This window comes from Lissotriton helveticus, chromosome 6 (genome assembly GCF_964261635.1).
Source record: "Lissotriton helveticus chromosome 6, aLisHel1.1, whole genome shotgun sequence".
NCBI classification, from domain to species: domain Eukaryota; kingdom Metazoa; phylum Chordata; class Amphibia; order Caudata; family Salamandridae; genus Lissotriton; species Lissotriton helveticus.
The window spans coordinates 1,906,321,461-1,906,339,919 of record NC_136067.1 but is presented as its reverse complement, the minus strand read 5'-3'; the positions used below and the strand labels follow the sequence as shown (position 1 = coordinate 1,906,339,919).

At 44.8% G+C, this 18,459-nt stretch overlaps 1 protein-coding gene across 1 annotated transcript in view; it reads left to right on the top strand.

The window, feature by feature from the left end:
- The window catches only part of LOC144762928 (calpain-13-like), a 441,560-nt gene that overhangs the window by 216,959 nt on the left and 206,142 nt on the right, over positions 1-18,459 (top strand). The window contains exons 5-6 of the mRNA XM_078648230.1: positions 7,907-8,081; positions 11,215-11,289. Coding sequence (XP_078504356.1) covers positions 7,907-8,081; positions 11,215-11,289 — 250 coding nt within the window. The remainder of the gene's footprint in view (positions 1-7,906; positions 8,082-11,214; positions 11,290-18,459) is intronic.

Below are 18,459 nucleotides of genomic sequence, written 5' to 3'. Positions count from 1 at the left end.
ACATTGAGCTCAAGACCCTGCCGCGTCGGGACTTGAACCCTGGTCCCGGGCCTGATCTCTGCTTCAGAGTCTGCCGCTCTAACCAGTGAGCCACACTTCTCCCTAACAGGGCCCCCTTGCCTCCACGGTCTAGGGTCGGCGGTCGATTAAGTACCTAGGGTAACCTCCTGGTAAACATTATTCTTGACAATGATATTTTTACTGACGATATTTCCATATCATGATATTTTGGAAATTATATTTTGTTAAGGTAATTTGTTTATTTTCAATACTTTGTCTGAAAACTGTTCAAACTTTATTTAGGTTACAATAATTCAAAGCCATTAATAGATTTTTCTTTGCACTAGTAATTACCTTATTTTCCGGTGTAGTGTATTAAAACTTATACCATTCTGATCTATTACTATTATGTGTGATGTTTAGGGATTTTTTATTTGATTTAGCTTTTGATTGAAAGGTGTGGCTGCAAGATTTTTTGACAATAGGCTTTCTTTTTTCTTTCGTGGCATATGTATGCATTAACAATATAAATAACAAGTAAGCATCACAACAGCTTCCAAGACCATAATTATTGGCTGTACTGATACTTGTAAGTAATTCAGATCTGCCCGGTTCTGTACATCACTGAATGTACTCTAAAGAGAAATTATATTTCTCCAAGGCAAGAAAGTTTCTACGTTATGGTTTTGTATCTGTAAAAGGTGAAAATGTGAGGCTAATTTACTTAAAAGGACAATTTGGGCTTGATTACGACGCCCTACACTGTTGTGGTCTCGGGTGGCTGGCCATAGCACAAGCTCTCGTAGAGAAATGGGAGCCTGTGTAAATCTCCACACGGTGCAGGTGCCCCCCAAGCTCCCAATCAGGGGGAAAGGGAGCCCTGCTGGCTGACATGGATTTGCTCTCGGAAAGTGCCATCATAATCCCGAAGGAGGAAACCTCTTCCCCACGGGACTATGCAGCCCTTCCGCCTGGCCAATGGGCTCCTTGAGCCCATCTAAAGTCAGGCGTATTGACCGGACGGTTTGAATTCCGGCTGCTGTAATTGTAATACGGCGTTCGAAAGTCTAACCAGGGATGTTGCAGGCTTTCCAACCGACATCCTAATTAGCCCCTTTGTTGTATGGCATTTATGCAAAATAATTTTGTTTGTATAGTTCTTTTTAGAATTAGAATGTTGGGCAATGGAATGTGGTCTGAGAAAAATGTTTGTCAGAGCTGGTAGCAGTAGAGGGAACTTGTGCTGTTTATCTGTCTGCCAGTTATGGGTTTTCGCAGATGTAATGGAAGTGAAGGATTTTACTACAGTCATCTGCATTTATTACTTTGTATGTCTGAACAATTGGGGACGAGTGGAGTTGAGCTGCCCACAGAGGATGGGGCACGGCGCAACTGTTAGTGACTGTTTTCTGAGCAAGGAGCAAATTAAGTGTCAGCCAGCGTATAGGACTCTTCATATTTTCTTTAAGATTTCAGTGAATCTGACGGAGTACTTCCGATATGACTGGGCACTGTGATCAAATTTTACCTTATCATGACACTTTGACAGGTGCTCACTATCCCGAAGTTCAAACACGGTGCCGTTCTGTTCACGTGAGTAGATGCTGGAGGTTCACGTGACGGAAGAGAGCGTGCCATAGGATTTCTAGTTGACGTCAGTGGTGGAGGCAAGATGCAGAAGGTCTATTTCCTTTAAAAACTTGTGTAAGCAAAGTTTTGATGGCCATTTTGATAGTTTCAGGAAGATACGATTTATTTTAATGTAATCCGAGCATTTATTGGCCATTTTAGATCAGTTTGCATGTAGATCAGGTGAGGATGACAATGAGTTGCGAATCTCTACATTTTCACTCCTATATATCATATATATTATACAGCTCTGTCAGTTCAGCATGTCAGTGATATGCATACTGTTCATTTCAAGGGTGCCTGTATGATGGATGATAGGCACACCACTTCTACAAGGACAAACTGTTGCTAAGGTGAATGATAACAGTGGCAAGCACACCATCTAGTACTTGGAGTGTTGGTGAAAGTCACAGCATAGCTAATTTCTGTTATTGCTTTTTAAGAACACTTTACATTAATCCATACTCTTTACTGTTCTGGATACAATTAGGTAATTATGGGTGCCAGTCAAATGTGTAATCAACCTAGTATAATTCTGCCAAGGACAGGTAAGCCCGCTCTTTTATTGAAGAAATGGTTTAGAACATTTGAAAATATTTAGTTGCTATAGATGGCAGAACATTTTCTGCTGAAGTAAAACTAGCATTTTTATTTCATTTTTGGGGAAATGTGGCTCTGGACATTTTTGATAGTCAACAGCCAATACCAATGCTTGAAGCGGGGAATGCTTCTTGGGATCTTTTTAAAGAATCCGTTTGTAGATTAGAGAAGCAGTTCTATGTGTGTTTAACTGTAAGTCAAAAAAATACAAGAGCTCTTATTGGCGTGTAAAAATCCAAAGTTTTCAGAAGTGTTGGCCATTGCCAACAGTATCAAAAGGTCTGTATTGGCAACTAAAATGTTGTCTATGAATGAATCTAATTTAAGAAAAAGTATGAAGAGTCAGAACTTGAGTTGTTTCAAGTGTGGTTTAAAAATCACCTCTTGGCAATAGACCACTGTGTCCTGCCATTAATACAAAATGTAATAAATGCAATAGATTTTGACATTTTCAGAATGTTTGTAGATCTACTAAACCTAATGACAGCGTCAGTATTAATGCTATTAAAAATATGGATAATTTAGATCTAATTTTATTCAATTCAGAGTCAGATTTTAACATTTACATGATGCATACTAGTTTTAAGACACCGTTAGGTTTAGTACATATTAGTAATGTGGTTATTGACATTATGACTGATTCAGGTTCACCGATCACTATTTTGTCAGAAGTTACTTTTAGAGGCAAGTGGCAAAAGGCTTTTGGGAATTTTGATATTGGGATGTTGGGTTATTTTGAGGATAGCATATTTATTTCAAGGTATTATCGTACAAGCAAAAATATATGTGGCTATTAAGGGTAAAGATATAACTGAGTAGTGTTATTTGGGCAAGTTAAAGGTGATGTTGTGTCAAGGTACAGATTGAGATATGTCATTAAATCACATTAATGTACAAGAAACCATTGTTCAAAATGCGATTGACAGGCATAGTGCCGTTTTTTACTTTAAAAGTTGGACATGTGAAAGGATTTGCACACAAGATCAACTTTAAGAAGGGTGCCTCTCCTGTTCAACATAAGGTTTGCATGGTACTGCTTGGGATTCATCATCGACTCAAAGAATACTTTTATATGTTGTGTAAAGAAGGTATTATTGAGGTAACTGATAGTTTAGAATGGATATTTGTAGTAGTCATACCTGTAAAAGAAATGTGAGGATTTGAATCTTTGTGATGATTTGAGGACTTTGAACAAAAATATTGTGGTGGATTGTCACCCTTTACCTAAAATAAAAGATTTATTAGCAGCTGTCAATAAGCCCCAATATGTTATGATTCTTGACCTCAAATCAGCATATCATCAGTTTGCATTGGCGAAAGAGTCTAGAGATCTTACCATATTTGTTATCCTGTTAGGTGCGGACAGAAATGTGAGGTTGCCTTTTGGTTTAGCCTTTGAGGTCAGTGTATTTCAGAAATTAAAGGATACACTATTCCGAGGTACAAGCTTTTCAAAATGACATTTTAATTTTTGCTAAGACAACTGAAAAAGCATAATGAATTGTTAGACAAAGCATTACAAATTCTTGGAGATAGAGAAATCTCTCTATGCAAAAATAAGTGTAGGTTTTTGGAACAAGACATTGACTATCTGGGGCATAAAATTACAAGACATGGCATTCAATCCTGAAACAGATTTGCTGGATGCCGTAGCTAGAGCCATTAAACCATATGACAAACATTCACTGCGATTCGTTTTAGGGTTAGGGGAGTATATGCAAGATTTGTTCAAGACTATGTCATTTCTACTGAGCCTTTACGTAAGTTGCTGTTTTATTTGATCTGAACAACAGGATGAAGCTTTTGAGAAAATTAAGGGCCAGATGTACGACCCTTACATTTTGAGACTTGCAAATTCCATTGCTATGCGACTCGCAAAATGCAGTGTACAACAGTGTCACAGACACTTTTAGCGATTCCCAATGGGGTTGCAAATTGCATGCCTCATCAATATTCATGAGGCAAGCACAATTTGCAACCCCATTGGGATTGGCTAGCACTCCCAGGGATGGTGGCCTGTTGGGGTCAGCGGACCACCATGTCTGGGACTGATTTTTAAATAAAGCAGTTTTTAAAAAAAAATTCAGCCAGTTTTCCTTAAAGGAAAATGGGATGAATTTAAAAAAGAAAAAGAAACATTTTTCAGTTTCATTTTTTAATGACAGGCAGCGGACCTTGGGACCACTGCCTGCCCTTAAAAATATCTTCTCATGCACTCACAAAGGTGAAGGCGTCCCCTGGGGACCCCTTCCCATTTGCGAGTGGTTTACCCCCTACTTGAAGTAGTTGGTAAACTGCAAGTGTTTTGCGGTCGCAAAACAATAGTACATGCCAGTGAGTCTCGTTACTAGGAAGGGACGCCCCTTCCTAATAGCGAGATTCACAAATGCTAGTATATGTCATTACCCTTTTTTGAGAACACAAACGGGCCGGTCTCCCGTTTGCGAGCTCAAAAAAGGGTCGTATACCTGGCCCTAAGACTTTATTAATTCAAGTTCCTGCACTTAAACCTTTTGATCCCTTGGCATGTCACAGTAAATGCTAGCTCGTTAAGATTGGCTTCTGTTTTTAGTCAATTTGTGAATGGTAAGGAGTGCACTGTGTCTTTTATTTCTCAGACGCTGGGAGAAGAATTACGTTATAATACTATCAAAAGGAAACCCTTATCTAGTGTGGGGGAGTGGAAAAATTGAAAAACAATATTGGGGTAAAGAGTTGGTTCTTATAGCAGATCATAAGCGCCTAGTTTATATTATGGATGGTAATAAATCTGGAAAGGCCTTGTTGCGATTGGTGAGGTTAAATTTCCAGATTGCGGAAGTTTAATTTTGAGATAAAACCTTTTGCAGGTGGCAAGAATCTAGGTTGCCTCAGAGTGTTGTTGATGGTGAAAATGAATTGGATCAACATGAATGTGTTGTTGCAGCTGTAGGTGCAGTTGGTAATTGTGGTGGTGTTTTTTCAGAATTAGAATGGTTGGAAATGAGTGAGGAGGACATTCAATTTCTAGTCAGTATGCAGTATCTTATAATGGGTGGCCACCTAGTGGGGCTTTGGAATCAGAATTGCAAAGTTTTGCTCAAGTGTTAGGTGAGTTGAGTGTTGACAATGGAATATTATTGACACATGATTTATTTGTACCCACTCTTGGTCTCTTGGTCTCAGACACAGGTTAATTAATTTAGCTCATCAGGTTCATCTTGGTGTAACTGCTACCAAAAAGATCCTCAAACAACACTATTGGTGGCCAGGAAAAGATTTCGCTGTTGAAAGGTTTGTAGATTCTTGTGCAGTTTTTTGTGAACTCAGATAATAATTGGAAGGAAACTTATAACTCCCCAATTCATCAGATATTTAAAGTATCCCATGGGAAAGGTTTTCCATTGATTTTCTGTGTTCATATAATGTACTGGGGCAGAGCAAGACGTTTTTGGTCTTACTTATTGAAATTTTCCTAAGTGGCTATATCACGCATTTGTTTGTAATCCCACTACAGAGGAGGTGATTATTTCCTGGATTGAGTTTTCCAAATTGAAGGATTTCCTAGTGCATTAATGTCTGACAGTTGAGTACAATTTGTTTCTATCAAAATGTCAATTTTGTGCAAATTGTGTGACATTGTTACTGAAAGAGCACCACTATACTGTCTCAAGGCTGATGGTCAGGCTGAGAATATATTTTTCAAAGAAGCTATTCAAGCTGACTTTTCTAACAGTAAAATGTTGAAGAATTTTTGAAGGCAAAACTCTGGAGATGTCATATTACTCCGCATTCAGCTACTGGATGTACTATTTGAAAGGAAGATAATCTCGTACTTTTATAACTCTGGAAGCTTATGAAGCTAACATGCTGAGAATTGAATTTGTGATGGTTGTAGAGAAAGCTTGGAGTAATTTATCTTTTAAGCAGATTAACTGTAAAATCTATAAAGAGAAAGGGTCTAATTTAGATCTTGCCGGTGGGCAATACTCTGTAGCAAATGTGATGGAGATCCCATCTGCTGTATTACAATACCATTATATTCTATGGAGATTGTAATACGGCAGACGGACTAGTATGCCATCCACCTATATCTAAATAAGGTCCAAGGTAAATAGGGCCAAACCTGAAAATGTTAAAGAATGTGATTGGGTGCTTATATCTAAACCCGATTTCATTCATTAATTTGAATCCAAATACATGAAACCAATTGAAGTGGCTAATGTTCCTGGCAGTGATGTGTTGTTGCACAAGAAAGGATGGTGGAACAAGAGTTCTATCGTTGTCCTGAAACCAAGTCATGAAAAAATGATTGCAAGAACAGGGAAATTTATGTGTAGATGATGATGAGATTGCTTTTGACGATTGTGCCTTGAACGCAAAGCCTGCTGTATGGAATGAGAACCGTGTATTCGCAGAACGATGTCATGCTGAACAAAATCAGGCTGATGATAGTAGTTCAGAAGAAACAGTACTGGTTCCACCTCTAATTGATGAAGCCGAAGCTGATGAAGTTGTGCAAAATGGTGTTAAAACTTTGAATACGTTTGAGTCCACAGCAGATCCAAGTGAAGATGGGCTACAATGAAATTAAAAAAGAGTTGTCAAATTTCCAAAGAAACGTAATGATTGTTTTAAATATTAATTAGCATTTTTGTTTTTGTGTGTTTTATTCACATTTAGGTATTGTTTATATTTATGAATTCTCATTTTGGTAAAATGTTGTATAGAATTTATGTAAAATTTGTTAGTATGGTTCTTTTTAGAATTAGAATGTTGGATCATGGAATGAGGTCTGAGAAAAAACATTACTCAGAGATGGGAGCAGGAGAGGGAAGTCATGCTGTTTTCTTATTTGTATTTGTATTTGTATTTGTGTAGCGCTAATCACCAACAGGTCTCTAAGCCCACGAGTGTCTGGTGCCACTCGTTGGATTTCACAGATGTAAATAAAGTGAAGGGTTTTGCTACAGCCATCTGCCTGTATTACCTCCTAAGTCTCAACACACTGCCTTCAAATCCATCAGTGGCACTTCATTTAAGTGTTGATATTCAAGAATGGAGCTGACCTTTGCTTGACATACCCCAGGTTTCTCAAGTGATTGGTATCACTAGAAGTTACTTTAAAGCAGAATGCACACCATTCTCCAACATGTATGTAAATGTAAATGTATTGCGACTTATATAGCGCACGTATCACCCGAAGGCATCAAGGCGCTTGCTTAGGGAACCCGTCCTGGTATTCCCCTGTGAGATACCCCGGCAGGGTATCCACAAGGTGAAAGCCAGGCATCCCGCCGCGAGGGGCCGTAGTGGAGATTAAGCAAGCTATTGCCCAGAGTCGCAGAGTGTGACCCCGTGAGTCGAGTAGGCACCGGAGCGAGAATTGTCGAGTCCGTGGAATTTTTGAGCCCGAGTCCCGCCGAGGCGGGGAATCGAACCCTGGTCCACGGCCGATCTCAGCTTCTGGGTCTGCCGCCTCTAACCACTGAGCCACGCTTCTCCACAACATGACCCCACAATAGCTTTATAACGATGAGCCATTGCTATGGCACACATCTAAAGACATTTCATGTTGCTGTTCATAAATTCCTGTCATTTTGCATTGCTGTGCATCTCAAGAAGGCGTGGACCAAAAAAGACAAATTATGGGTTGTTTAATTTTCTTTTTATTTCATGACTTTCTTATGTTTTTTAGACTACGAAGCTCCTACCAACATCTCCACTGGGGTTTCATTTCAGAAGCCTTGGTAGACTTCACAGGAGGCGCCCACAATCAATTCAGTCTACAAAATCCTGCCCCTGATCTCGGCGATATTGTTCTTGCAGCTGCAAAATCTGGAGCTTTGGCCGGATGTACAACTCCTGGAGATGTGAGTGCAAGCTGAAAGAGAATAGAGAACAGACAAATTAGAAGTAAAAAAAGGCTATCAGTAAAAACGTATTTGCTTATTTATCACAGCATTGTCTCTTATAAAACGTAATCAGCACTATTTAAGCACTAAGTAATTCATGTATTTAGCTCTATTGATTTCGGTGTCTGTGTTTCCTAGCTCTTCTCTTTCTCGTTTACATTGAATTAAAGCCTAACATTACATTTCTGTTGGTTCTTCACTAACATTTATTAGTTCACAGTGTTCGCTCCAGCTTTCCCCCTCTCTCTCTTTCTCTCTGTTTCACACTCCCTTTTGCTTCATATGTTTCTATCCATGCATGATATTCTGTCCTTTAGAGCTCTGTTCTTTTTGTTTTTTTGCAGAAGTGTGCTATGTCTGTTCTATGACTCAGCACTTCAGTCTGTAGCATGACTTTGAACAATGGCTCCACTATGCTTAAGGGTATAAGTCATAATGGAAGCACCAGAGCGATTGTCAGACAGAGTCGACCTTTTCCATGGTAGTGCCCTGGGTGGAAATAAATGTGTCTTCCTCACTGCTGGTGAATACAATGATGCAGAGGAGAGCCCCTTTTACGTTTAGAGGTCAGCCCCTGGCTGATCGCATCAGAGCAGTGACTGGTCTCTGAACACATCTCTGCACTACCCCCACTCACCTGAATTATGCACAGCTTAGCATCACACGCTGCTGCCAGGTTGTTTGTTGGAGGGGGGTTAAAAGAGAGTGGCAGTAGGGTTTGAGAGGAGATGGGAGTGCAAAAAAGCAGACTGATTGGGTGTTAACAGCTGTGCCTGCAGCACTGGAGTCAGGGGACAGGGACTCTGCTGTCTGCCTGACCTTAATGCAGACAGCTCCTTGCGCCCCTCTGAAAACAGGCCCCTTGGGCAAGCTTGCCCATGCCAAAAGCCAGCCCTGTTGTTAGACATGCAGTATTGATCAGATAGCTGTCTTGTTGGAGTTTTCCAGGTCATGCCATAAAAACATAGCAGCGGAATATGATATGCTACTTCTAATGTAATAATGGAAATTCTCCAGGCACTCTATTCTTCATTTTGACCAGTGGAAACATCATCCAATATGATGAGGAGTAAAGATTACTCAAATCTGAGTCAAATGAAATGTACTAGTTAAAAAGCACATTTATTGGAAACTGGCAGCCCGCCCCAGCGTTGCCTGGGGCAGAAGGGGCCTGGGGGCAGCATTTCCGGATTGCGGCAGCGTTGCCCGGGGCAGAAGGGGGCTGGGGGCAACATTTCAGGCTTGGGTGCACTCCCGCCCCGGCCCCCGCCCGCCCCGACATTGCCCAGACCGCCTATTGCCTCCCTCCCGCCTCTGGTATTTTACAACGCGAGCTTTACAACGCAAGTCATTTCAATGACTTGCGCCGGAGGGTGCTGGACTTAGGGACAGCACGATTTACTATTCCAACACCAGTCTATGTACAGTAGGGAAGGTGTTGGATAGTAAATCGTACTATTCCTTAGCTTACAGTGCCCTCCAGCGCAAGCTGTTGAAACGACTTGCGTTGTAAAGCTCGCATTGTAAACCTACGGCGGTGAAACGACCTCGTAGTAAAGGTTGTGTCCCATCAGGAAATACATTTCCAAAACAATGAACCCAAGAGCCTTCACAATGATGACAGTGTGGATAGTATTTCTACCATGAAGGTTTATTTTCCATGTATTTAGTCACTCAACAAATTTGACAATGGTTTGGAAAGTATATTAATGCAGCCATAATATTCAAGTGCTCAAGTACTCTAAATGTAAATATAATAAAGTACAGGATATTAACAAACAATATGTAAAGAATGCATAACATCCAAATTATGTGTTCCATAAAGAAACCCGCACAGTCTAGATTTAAGAATAAAGTGGTTTTGGTATTTATAAAGAAAAATGGAGGATGGGATCATCATCATGTGAACCTCAGTAGATGTGCAGAAGAAACAAAAAAGTGTCTAGCGTAAAGCTTTTCACTCAGGGGAAAACCCAACAGAGAGTTCTGCTCCAAGTCAGGCTAAAATCGTCCCTGCACTAACTATGGAACACTAATTAAAAACACAATCAAAGGTTCCAGAACATAATATCTCGCTCCTACAGTCCAGGACCAATTACATGCTGGCAGTTACTGAGGATAGGTAGACTTTCGAAATTTACACGCTCAAATAATTAGGTACACATCTGTTTGTCCTTGAGAGTTGCTTCTTCCTAGTACACCGGGTACAGGAGGCTCCTTTCACCATCTCTTCATGTCTGCTGCCAGCGTTCCCCCCTCCAGGCCTCACTATCAGTCTAATACATAACAATAAACCTTTCTTTAGCTAACAAGGAACCCGAAAACACACCTGCAGAGGAAAGAGAAACTGTGAAATACTCTTCTCAATAGCTAAAGTAATGACCTACTACAAAGAACTGATTAGTGAATGTTAAACACACACTTCGGATGGGCTTCAAGAGCCTGTCTGCCAGTCGGAGACCAGCCCGTAATCCAATGGGAGGCGTTTCTGCCTTCTGGATTACGATGCACGGTTTCTGGCAGGATTTCCATGCCAGCCTTTCTGACATGGAAACCCTGTCAGAAAGTGTGTTTGGGGGGCCATAGGAGAGGGCCCCTTCTGTCTTCAGCCTCTGGTTGGGGGCTTGGTGATCCCTGCACCTTGTGGCAGGCACCTTGGTGTGCCTGTCAAGGGGTGCAGGGATAAATACTGACTCCCATTCCTCTACGAGAGCTTGTGTTACGCCGGTTTATGGCCATACCACGAGCTCCCATAGAGGCATGGGAGTATGCAACCACACTATTGCAGTTGCATCGTGATTAGGCGGTCAGGACCGCCGACCAGAGGTCGGTCGGACCAATTTCCGCGATGGTGTTGGGCAGACACAAGTCTGCCCAAAATCGAAATAAGCTCCTTAGTGATAAAGTTAACAAAATAAGCAATAACAAAAGCAAAGCATTTACAGTACATGGAGATTGAACTGGTAAATTTTATCAACTTCTTGAGTGAACATTTTTTTTCCTTCTTTTCTTCTTTTCTTAATACTTTGTTGCTTCTCATTTTATGTTGTTTAAAATTATGTAATATGTTGTTTCTCTATTTCTGTTTCAGCAAATTGTGGGTAATGTCGAGGTGGAAAATGGACTTGTGAAAGGCCACGCTTACACTGTAACATGTGCTAGACAGGTATGCTCATTGGAACCTGCTTTGTTGTTTATATTTAGTTATATGTAGCTGCCGTCTAAACAACTGTTTGTTCTCCCCAATATGTTCTTTTGTGAAATCCCTAATGAATATATGCCTTACCAGCAAACACAAATAAACTGCAATTAAAAAGTGACAATAAGCCACACAATTCCAATGGCTGCTTCACAGTGTCCAAATTAACTTGGTGTGCACTATGTGCTTTCCTGACATTTCCATGCTTACAATTGACTTGGGGAGCAGTGGCATCCTAATTTTGTCAATTATGTGTTTTTCTTATATATGATGGTTGCCTGAATGGTGCAAAAATGTTGAATGAGTGAGTGATGACACTAGCACACAAATCAAAATGTTCATATATTGTTTTGATTGTACATGGGAGCCCTACTTTAAACTGGGATGTCTTTTGCTTTCCCTGCCTCATGTGGGGGCAAGTTGGATTCCATCGCTTGAGCCTCAGCTGGGTCCTTTGACCTAAACCCTTGAACTGATTGCCTATTCACAACTGCACCATGAGCTCCAAGTGTCAGTGGTCATGCGTATTTATGTCTCCAATGTTGGGATAATGGGCAGTTTAAATCAAATAGCAGCCATGCACTGTGGAAAACTGCCTAGTGTGTCATAGTCACAGTTTTGCATAAACAAACTGTGCCTTAATATGGTGGCTGGCCAGCTTTACATTTTGCTTAAAGTATTCCTGCATTACAGTGGGAACACTTTTGGTGGATATTTACATTTTGGTGAGATATTCTCTGTGGAGCAGCCTCAACCCCTAGCATAGTCCCAACCCATAAGCTGGGGTCTTACTGACCCACTATGCCTGGACTAAGCCATCAGACAAGGAGTGTGGGTACTGGAAAACAGCCTCAAGTGTGTACTTTCAAAATTAAGATCCAGTCCTTTAAAATGTTTGGACAGGGGGCCACAGACTGCTTATATGGGTATGTGTATATATTATGCAGGGTCTGGGTAAAAAAAAATAAGAGGCAGAAACATAGACCCTGTTATTCTCAGGGAGCCATTGCTTGTGGAGAAGATAGGGAGGAGAGGATGAACATATATCAACAGCTCTCCCTATGGCATTCCTGTCTCTAGCACTTACTCTTGAAGATGGCAGTCTTTCAGTTGCGTCTGGACAGAGCTTCTATTAACATCATAACCTTTTAGAGGTTTCTTACTAATGCATAAACTACAATCCTGCTTGTGTCAATAACCTATATTCAGGCTTACGAAAAGTCTCATCCTATGCGGATCCGCAATACCATTCAACATTACAAGTTTCTGATCTCAGTTCTGCTAAAGACAGCAGAACATGTAGGGCACCCCGTCTTGTTTTGTCCGAAGACTATAGTGGCCTTATTAACTCCCAAAACTCTCACTGTACTGTGTAAAATTTTAGGTGTAAGAAAAGGCCTGCAAAAAATACTAAAATATATATGTTACATGGAAGGATTGCGTGAGTGAGAGCAATATATATGATTACTTCTTGGTGTCTTAAGTGTAAGAAATTGGGTTACTAGTTGAGGGATGGTATGAGTCCTTCCCAAATAATAAATCCAAATTCCTGTCAGATGCACCATGCAAGTTTGAAAAATAAACCTGGGCTCAACACCTGCTAGCTATGGCATAAAGGAGACAGGCTTAACCTATGGAAAGTATGTCAATTATATAGCAGTACCAAAATGCTTAAAATGTCAAAACCTACACATAAAATCCACAAACAATTTCCAAAAATAGTGAAGGTTTTAATTAGAAACATGACACAAAAATGATGAAACTCCAAAGAGTTGAACTGGAATTCGAATTTTTAAAGTTTCATGACCAAAAAGCACCAAGCAAAAGTGGCAATCTGAAATCACTCTTTGCAGTATACTCCAGCGAGCAAGTCTGAAGCTGTGTCTGATGATGTCCTCTTGAAATTGGACATCTTTGCTGTAAGATCTTACTGAAGTTGTGGTAATTGTGGAAGTCCAACAAGGTTTAAGTTTCAACTTTTCGTACTTTCTTGAGCAGTTCCTCTTGATCTCTGCTAAGGCCAGCAGGACCTCGGTGACAGGACTTAGGGACTTTTACTAACTCCAGCAGAGGCCACCAGTAGAGGCCAGGTACAGTTGCTACTGGTTAGCTGGTCACTCCAGGTAAAAGGCCTCATACAACTTGTTGTGTCCCTGTAGCCACAAAGGAGGTCAGCCAGCTGGCGCTTGGAGTCCACTTTACAGTTATGTATACAAGTGGGACCAAGCCCAGCCCTTCAGATCTCCAGTCATAGACAGCAGACCCAGTCCACTTCTTTTATTCACAGGTCCAAATGTTTTTTGTGGGTTCGAAGCACATATTTTGTTCAATTCACTTGCCAGCAAGAGTAACTTTTGGCTACTTCCTAACCAATGAGTAAAAAGGTTACCAGAGTAACCCTCCTAACTTTTGAAATACAACCTCTCACAGCGCACTATTCTGTGTGAACTCTGGCACGGCAAAACCCTTCTGTCGCTGGACATGGGGGTTGTCTATGGACCAGCTCTTTCAAAGACAACCACACCAAAATGGTTACTGTTACCTATGAATAATAGGTAGGCCTCACCCTGATTACTTTCAATTTACTGAAGTTCCTCAACCCTCCCCCAACTGCCTTCCTGAACTCAGATGAGTCATATATATCACACCGGGGGGCGTGGCCACGGCGGAGAGCGGAATGGCCGCTCTTTGGTGAAGCTCCTCCAGGCGGGCTCCCGGCGGAGTAGAACACGGCATGATCCGCCCGCCTATCCTGCTGCAACTTACCTGCGGAGCCTCCTGATGCCGCCTGGTGCCTTTGGAGCCTTTGAACCCCATCGGGAGCGACCTCGGCGGTGAGTGGGGCGAAGGGGAAACGAGGCCTCCGGACCTCGGCGCCATCTTCCCCTCGGGGGCGGTGCTCTGGGAGGGCGCAGCTCGGGTCTCGCCCGCCGGGCCTCTTGCTCTCTGCTGCACCCGCGGGGCCTCCTGCCGAGCTCCCCTACCTCCGAGCCCACTCCCCGGTTGGGGCGCCTGCTTCCTGTCGCGCTCCGGAGCCCTCGGCCTGTGAGCGCGCTGAGACCGGGACCTCGATTGGTGGCCTGGTGCGGAGGTTCTTTTGGTGGCCGGCGGGAGTGCTTGACTGGGGGCGGTGGGACTCGGGGCTCGGGGCGGCCGTGATTACCGGCGGCGCCCGCCGGTGGCTACCGGCGGTCCTGCCCCACTCGCGCCTGGCGGAACGGCTGTTCCCCCCCTTCCTCCTGACCTCACTTCAGGAGAGGGTGGCTCCCTGCCCTGCAGGCCGCTGAGATTGACACGCGCCGCTGCTGATTCCTGGACTTCGCTAAAATCCTTCTGCCCCCTGCACACTGCTGTTGACTGCTGCCAAGCTCCGCGGCGCCATCTTTGAGGGCAGAGCCTCTGTAGCCCTTACTTGCCGCTATACACCACTGCTTTCTCCCCTGGGGCTCACCGAGACTCGAGCCTGCCACCCTCCTGTCACCGCTTGCCCTGTGTGTTGGCGCTGAAGTCAGTTGCTGCTGCCACCGCACCTCCCTCTCAGTCTTGAAGATGGGGAAGAGGGACTTGAACCAACGGAGGCTCCCTTTTGAAAAGGCCCCTCTTCACACCACAGACCCCCTGCCGGGACCGGCCTCTGGGGCCGCTGGCATGGCGGAGGCGGGGGACGCGACAGCGATGATGGCCGCCATGATGGGGGAGATGCGCGCTGGCTTCAAGGCGCTGGACACTCGCTTTGACGCACTGGACCAGCGTCTTTCGGACATGAACACCGCAGTGCAGGCCCATGACCGTAGGCTTGATTTGGCGGAGTCCAGAATATCGGACGTTGAGGATGGGGCTGCGAAGTCCCTGAAGCGGCTGGAGAGGGTCGAAACAATCCTAAAAAACGTGGCCATCAAAAATGAGGACTTAGAAGCGCGTAGCCGGCGCAATAACATTCGCATCTTGGGCGTTGCGGAGACGACTGCTACTGGCCGGTTTGACACTTTTGTGGAACACCTACTCTTAGAGCTATTTGGAAAAGACACCTTCACTGCTGGCTTTGTCGTTGAGCGGGCCCACAGATCACTGGGGCCCAGACCCCGCACAGGTCTTCCACCCAGGCCCATAATAGCTCGCATCATGAACTTTCGCGATCGCGACGCCGCACTCCGCGCTGCACGTGAAGCGGGAGACGTGCAGTGGCAGGGCAGCAAGTTGTATTTTTTCCCGGACCACACGCTCATGGTGCAGGAAGCTCGTCGCAAGTACACTAGCGTCAAGTCTGCTCTCTGTAACCTTGGCCTAAAATACGCCATGCTCTATCCAGCGAGATTGAAGGTGGAGGCAGACGGCAGATTCCGCATTTTTGACTCCCCGGCTGAGGCGCAAGACTTTTGTAACGGCTACAAGAAGCGAAGTTCCTCGTCCCCCTCTGGCTCTGGCGGGCATTCTCCGCCACGCACTGATACGCAGTCCAGCGCCGACCTTTTTGCCGATACGGACAAGGGCTGATTCGCCTGACTCTTCTCCTCTTTGTATGCTATCTGATATGGAATTAATGGTTCTTTCTTTCAGGTTTGTTGCACGACCGTTGCCATAGTGTTCGCTTTGCCGGATAGCCCGCATGGCGAGGCGTTGCTACCCCCCATGGTGTACGCCTGTTTGTTAACCTTCTTTAAGGGTTTGATGTTTTTTTCCCCGAATATATACTTACTACACTTGTGGTTTTCGCACATGTCAACTTTTGCTATGTTTTTCCTTTTGATAGGGGACTGCCTCTCTGGGGATGTCGGGAGGCTGGGTGGCGGGTGGGGGATGGGTTGTGTGTTGTTTTTGTGGGTTTTTTTGGTTGCATCTTATTGCGAGAATCATTGGCCGGGCTTGCCGGATACGCAGCTTTCTTTGATTGTTCATGTTATGATGCCATGGCCGGGATAGGTCTTAGTGCTGGCCCCTCCATGCTAACGATGATGACTTGGAATGTTCGTGGTCTGAACACCACGCGGAAACGCAGACAGGTTCTGAACTATGCTATGCGCCACAGGGTAGATGTGCTGTTCCTACAGGAAACCCATTTGATGCCATCGGACACTCATTCTCTGGCTAGGGGATGGGGTGCACACAGAGTGTTTTCATGTTACAGTAGATACGCAAGAGGGGTGGCGATTCTAGTACATAAACGTGTTCCCTTTGTGTTGCTCGATAGCAAGACTGACGATGAGGGCAGGTATGTGCTTATCTCTGGAATGCTGTATGGGTATAAAATTGCCATGGTGTGTGTCTACGGCCCTAATGTTGACTCCCCTGCCTTTTTCCAACACTTACAGCTGCTGCTGCTTCGATCTGACATTGCGATGGGGGGTGACTTCAACCTCTTGATGACCCCCGGCAGGGACAGCACCTCCCTCTCCCCGGATTGCAAACCGCTTTCCCGCTCAGTGATGGCGGACATCTGCTCCCACTTTTCCCTCATCGATGTAGAGGCCAGGGCGCACCCGCACTCCCCTGCTTACACACACCACTCGGGCTACCATAACACCAGCACCAGAATAGACTACTGGCTACTCTCTCCAGGGGTGGCCGGTTGGATGCACGCTCTTTCCACGCCCCCGCGCACTCTGTCCGATCACTCCCCGGTGGTGCTGACGCTGGCGATCCCGAGATTGGGTGGGTATGAGAGGCAGTGGCGTTTCCCCGGCAAGGCCTTGCTTGACCCAACTTTTACAGAAGAGGTCCGCACAGCCATTGATGACTATTTTGAAATTAACACGGGCTCGGTGGCCTCCTGGGCCACACTGTGGGAGGGTTTTAAGGCTACCATCCGAGGGGTCTGTATCGCCAAACACGTTGGGGCCCTTCGTGACACTCGCACCACTCTAACCCGCATAGAGGCTGACCTCTCTGCACTGGATAGGGAGATACTTGGGGATCCCTCCCCAGACCGGGAGGCTAGGCGTTTAGAACTCCTGCTGGAATTTAGGGATGCTGCGGATAGGGAGCTCCGATTCCTGGGTAAGCACTACACAGCGCGACAGTACGGGGAGGGGGAAAGGCCGGGCAAGTTGCTAGCGCAGATGCTCCGCCCGCCACACCAAGCGGCATACATAACTGATATCCACGACGCTCAGGGTACGAGGCACTACTCCACTCCCGACGTTTGCGATGCCTTTCTGTCCTACTACACCCGTCTTTACACTTCGACACTAACTGGTGCCAACTGCGACCCAGGGCCCTATCTTAACGAAATAGCCATGGTCTACCTCGAGAAGCATATGCAAGATTTTCTGGCAGATCCCATCACCCCAGACTACATTATTGAGGCTATAGACTCGATGAAGAGCTCCTCTGCGCCTGGTCTGGATGGGTTTACTGCCGATTTTTATAAGGAGTACAAAGAAGAACTGGTGCCACGCCTGATGGAGGTCTATGCGGAGGCATTGGAGACGGGCGTGCTCCCCCCCACCCTCCATGAGGCAGTCATAGTTCTGCTTCCCAAGTCGGGCCGTGATCCCTCTCTCTGTAGCTCTTACCGCCCTCTGTCCCTCCTTAACCTTGACTATAAAATCCTAGCGAAGGTCCTGGCTATTCGCTTGGCGCTTCTTGTAGTTTCCCTGGTCGCACCGGCTCAATCCGGCTTTGTCCCACACAGGTCCACCTCCCTCAACCTCCGTACCCTGTTCTCGGTTCTACATAAAATTGACCCCTCCGTCCCAGCGGCTGCGGTCTTCCTAGACGCTGAGAAAGCGTTCGATACCCTGAAATGGCCCTTTTTTTATCCATCATGCGCAGAATGGGAATGCCTGCGATGTTTGTGGCCACGGTAGAATTGCTATACACTGCGCCTACGGCACGTATACGTTTGAACGGCACCATAACTGAAAACTTTGCGCTTTCCCGAGGGACCAGGCAGGGCTGTCCACTGTCCCCACTCCTATATATTCTGGCGATGGACCCTTTAGTCTGACATTTTCAGGAGAAACATCTCCACAGAGGTCTACAGTTCCGCACGGGTCCTCTACTTGTCTCTTTATATGCGGACGACACTGTCCTGTATGTCCGCACCCCTAATACAAATTTGGAGCCGTTGATCCACGAAATCACACGATTCGGCTCCTACTCTGGCCTGAAGATTAATTGGCACAAGTCGCTCATTTT